General features: G+C 48.9%; 1 protein-coding gene across 1 annotated transcript; it reads left to right on the top strand.

The window, feature by feature from the left end:
• The first annotated feature begins 713 nt into the window (after positions 1–713).
• LOC133051255 (SUMO-activating enzyme subunit 1-like) lies at positions 714–2274 on the top strand. Its single transcript, XM_061135784.1, has 2 exons — positions 714–1451; positions 1668–2274. The coding sequence occupies exons 1-2, from the start codon at positions 720–722 to the stop codon at positions 1950–1952; spliced, it is 1017 nt and encodes a 338-aa protein (XP_060991767.1). The 5' UTR covers positions 714–719; the 3' UTR covers positions 1953–2274.
• The last annotated feature ends 778 nt before the right edge of the window (positions 2275–3052 follow it).

The raw sequence follows: 3052 nt of genomic DNA, 5'->3' as shown, positions 1-3052 counted from the left end.
AACTCATTGGAAAAGACCATGATGCTGGGAAAGATTAAAGGTAGAAGGAGAAGGAAGCGAGAGAGGATGAGATGCATGGCATCTCCGACTCAATGGACATGAGTTTGAGCAAACACTGGGAGATAGTGAAGGACAGGGAAGCCTGGCATATTGTCATCCGTGGGGCCGCAAAGAGTCGGACATGGCTGAGCGACTTAACAACAACAACAAAGTCATTACCAGCGTGTGAGCTTGAAATGTCACCACTGTAAGCAACTGGCCCTCAATCCTACTGGGAGCCTCTGAAGATCTTTACGGAATCTGTTTCAGAATTGTCCACCTAGGGGACAAAAGAAGAGAGCATTTTTACCATTAGTGGACTCTGACTCTTCATAGCTTAAAAGAATAGAAGAGAAATTGAGAACAGAGAAGACCAGAGGAATCAACTATGCTGGGAAATGAGTGTGAGATGGATACATCCCTATGCACAAAAAGCACACACTACAACAATTTTCCCAACTTCCCATGTTTTTTTCAAAGACTGCCCTTAATTTTCATTCATTCTTACCCATTTCTATTTCTTAGGTAACTCTTCTCCATATTAGGTTATTTAGAAGATGGTGGAGGGGTGGCGCAGGCGCAGACGCCTCCCCGGCGCGCGGCCGCCGGTTGGCCGCGTGTGGGGCCGGCTGGCGGTTGCCCGGAGCCGGAGCAGAGCTTAGGCAGCTAGAGCCGGCGCCATGGTGGAGAAGGAGGAGGCGGGCGGCGGTATCAGCGAGGAGGAGGCGGCGCAGTATGACCGGGAGATCCGTCTTTGGGGATTGGAGGCCCAGAAACGGCTGCGGGCCTCTCGGGTGCTTCTTGTCGGCTTGAAGGGACTCGGGGCTGAAATCGCCAAGAATCTCATCCTGGCTGGAGTGAAAGGACTGACCATGCTGGATCACGAGCAGGTATCTCCAGAAGACCCCGGAGCCCAGTTCTTGATCCGTACTGGGTCTGTTGGCCGAAACAGGGCTGAAGCCTCTTTGGAGCGAGCACAGAATCTCAACCCCATGGTGGATGTGAAGGTGGACACTGAGAATATAGAAAAGAAACCCGAGTCGTTTTTCACCCAATTTGATGCTGTATATCTGACTTGCTGCTCCAGGGACGTCATAGTAAAAGTTGACCAGATCTGTCACAAAAATAGCATCAAGTTCTTTACGGGAGATGTTTTTGGCTACCATGGATACACGTTTGCCAATCTTGGAGAGCATGAATTTGTAGAGGAGAAAACCAAAGTTGCCAAAGTCAGTCAAGGAGTAGAAGATGGACCTGATACCAAGAGAGCCAAACTTGATTCATCTGAGACAACCATGGTCAAGAAGAAGGTGGTCTTCTGCTCCATCAAAGAGGCGCTGGAAGTGGACTGGAGCAGCGATAAAGCAAAGGCAGCCCTGAAGCTCACGACTCCGGATTACTTCCTCCTTCAAGTGCTCCTGAAGTTTCGCACAGATAAAGGAAGAGATCCTAGTTCTGATACCTTTGGGGAAGATTCTGAGTTATTGCTCCAGATATGAAACGATGTGCTCGATGCCCTGGGTGTCAATCCTGACCTGCTTCCCGAAGACTTTGTCAGGTACTGCTTCTCTGAGATGGCCCCAGTGTGTGCAGTTGTTGGAGGGATCCTGGCCCAGGAAATTGTGAAGGCCCTGTCTGTCTCAGAGGGACCCCCCTCACAACAACTTCTTCTTCTTCGATGGCATGAAGGGGAATGGGATTGTGGGGTGCCTGGGCCCCAAGTGAACCCGAGACTCCGCGGCCCCAGAGATGCTGACCGCACAGTGCCCTTGTGCGATGGATCCCCTCCCCTCCCCCATGAAGGCCTCTCCACGCGAGGGAAAAACCAAGTCACTGAACCAGTACCAACCATTTCCTACGAGCCGCGAGGCTGTGAAGCACCAGTGGCTGCTAAGCAAGGGCCTGGGTCCTGATGGTCTCCTCCCAGCTCTCCTGCATGGTCAGTTCCTGAAAGTCCCCAGCCAGGAACCAGCACACTTTGTTGCCTAGGAGCCTCTTGCCACCTTCTTGTCCTCAGTCCCCACCTGATGTCACACAGCGAGGAGCGTGACTTCAGGTGGGGAATAACTCCCGGGGCCATGAAACCACACAGCGGAACCACAGATTCAAGTGCAGACAGGTGCCCTTAGAGAGCCAAAAACATGGCGGGCGGAGTGTGTGTCCACCAAAGTCTGAAGCTCTGAGAAGCAACAGGCGGCATCGGTGTGCTGCTCTTGAGTTTAGTCTAGGATTAGTTGAGTTCCAGCCTGGATTTTGAAAGAGAGGAAGTATTACCAAATCTTCTTGGCTATTAGGGTGAGGCCTTGCCAGTGGAATATTAATGGGAATGCTTGTTTAACAAGGCAGATTCCCGGGTCCCACCCCTGGGGAGCCTGACTCTTTGGCTTTGAGGTGGGACAGGGAGCCAGCCTGTCTTCCAGCAGAGCCCCTCACAGATGCAGGCGATCGCGCTGCAGGCTGTCGCATTGAAGGGCTGTGTCAGTCCTTCTTGTTACCCCCCTGAGTCGCAGCTGTTTGTGTGTTTTTTATATTTTCTATATTTCTTTGGTTCTTCAAAAAGGAATGATAGAAATAAAGTTATTTGCTTTAAAAAAAAAAAAAAGAAGATGGTGGAGGAATTAGATGACAATAGGGTTCTGTTTTATTTTGTTTCCCTCCATGATCTCCTGACAAATGGTAGCTACTGAATAGTTTCACGAATGAAGAGAGTAACACCTAATTCCACCATAACTTACCTTCACAACATTGGTTACTTAATGGGAGACTTAACCTGAGTCTGGTTCCCTATCAAATTATGAAAAAATAACATCTGTCCTGTAGATATGAGGTTTTAGTCAGGATAAAATCAGATAAAAATTTACAAAAGTACGCTCCAATTGAAAAGTACTTTTCAAATATAAGTATGCTCTCATACCATTTCAGGCTTTTAGTATCTAATATCCTCCTTGATGTACAGTTATTTTCTGCAAATTTCAAGAAAGGGACCCATTAAGGCTCTCTCCTAACAAATATC

This window comes from Dama dama, chromosome 33 (genome assembly GCF_033118175.1).
Source record: "Dama dama isolate Ldn47 chromosome 33, ASM3311817v1, whole genome shotgun sequence".
NCBI classification, from domain to species: domain Eukaryota; kingdom Metazoa; phylum Chordata; class Mammalia; order Artiodactyla; family Cervidae; genus Dama; species Dama dama.
Note: the sequence above shows the minus strand (reverse complement) of the source record. Positions and strands in the feature narration are given on the sequence as shown.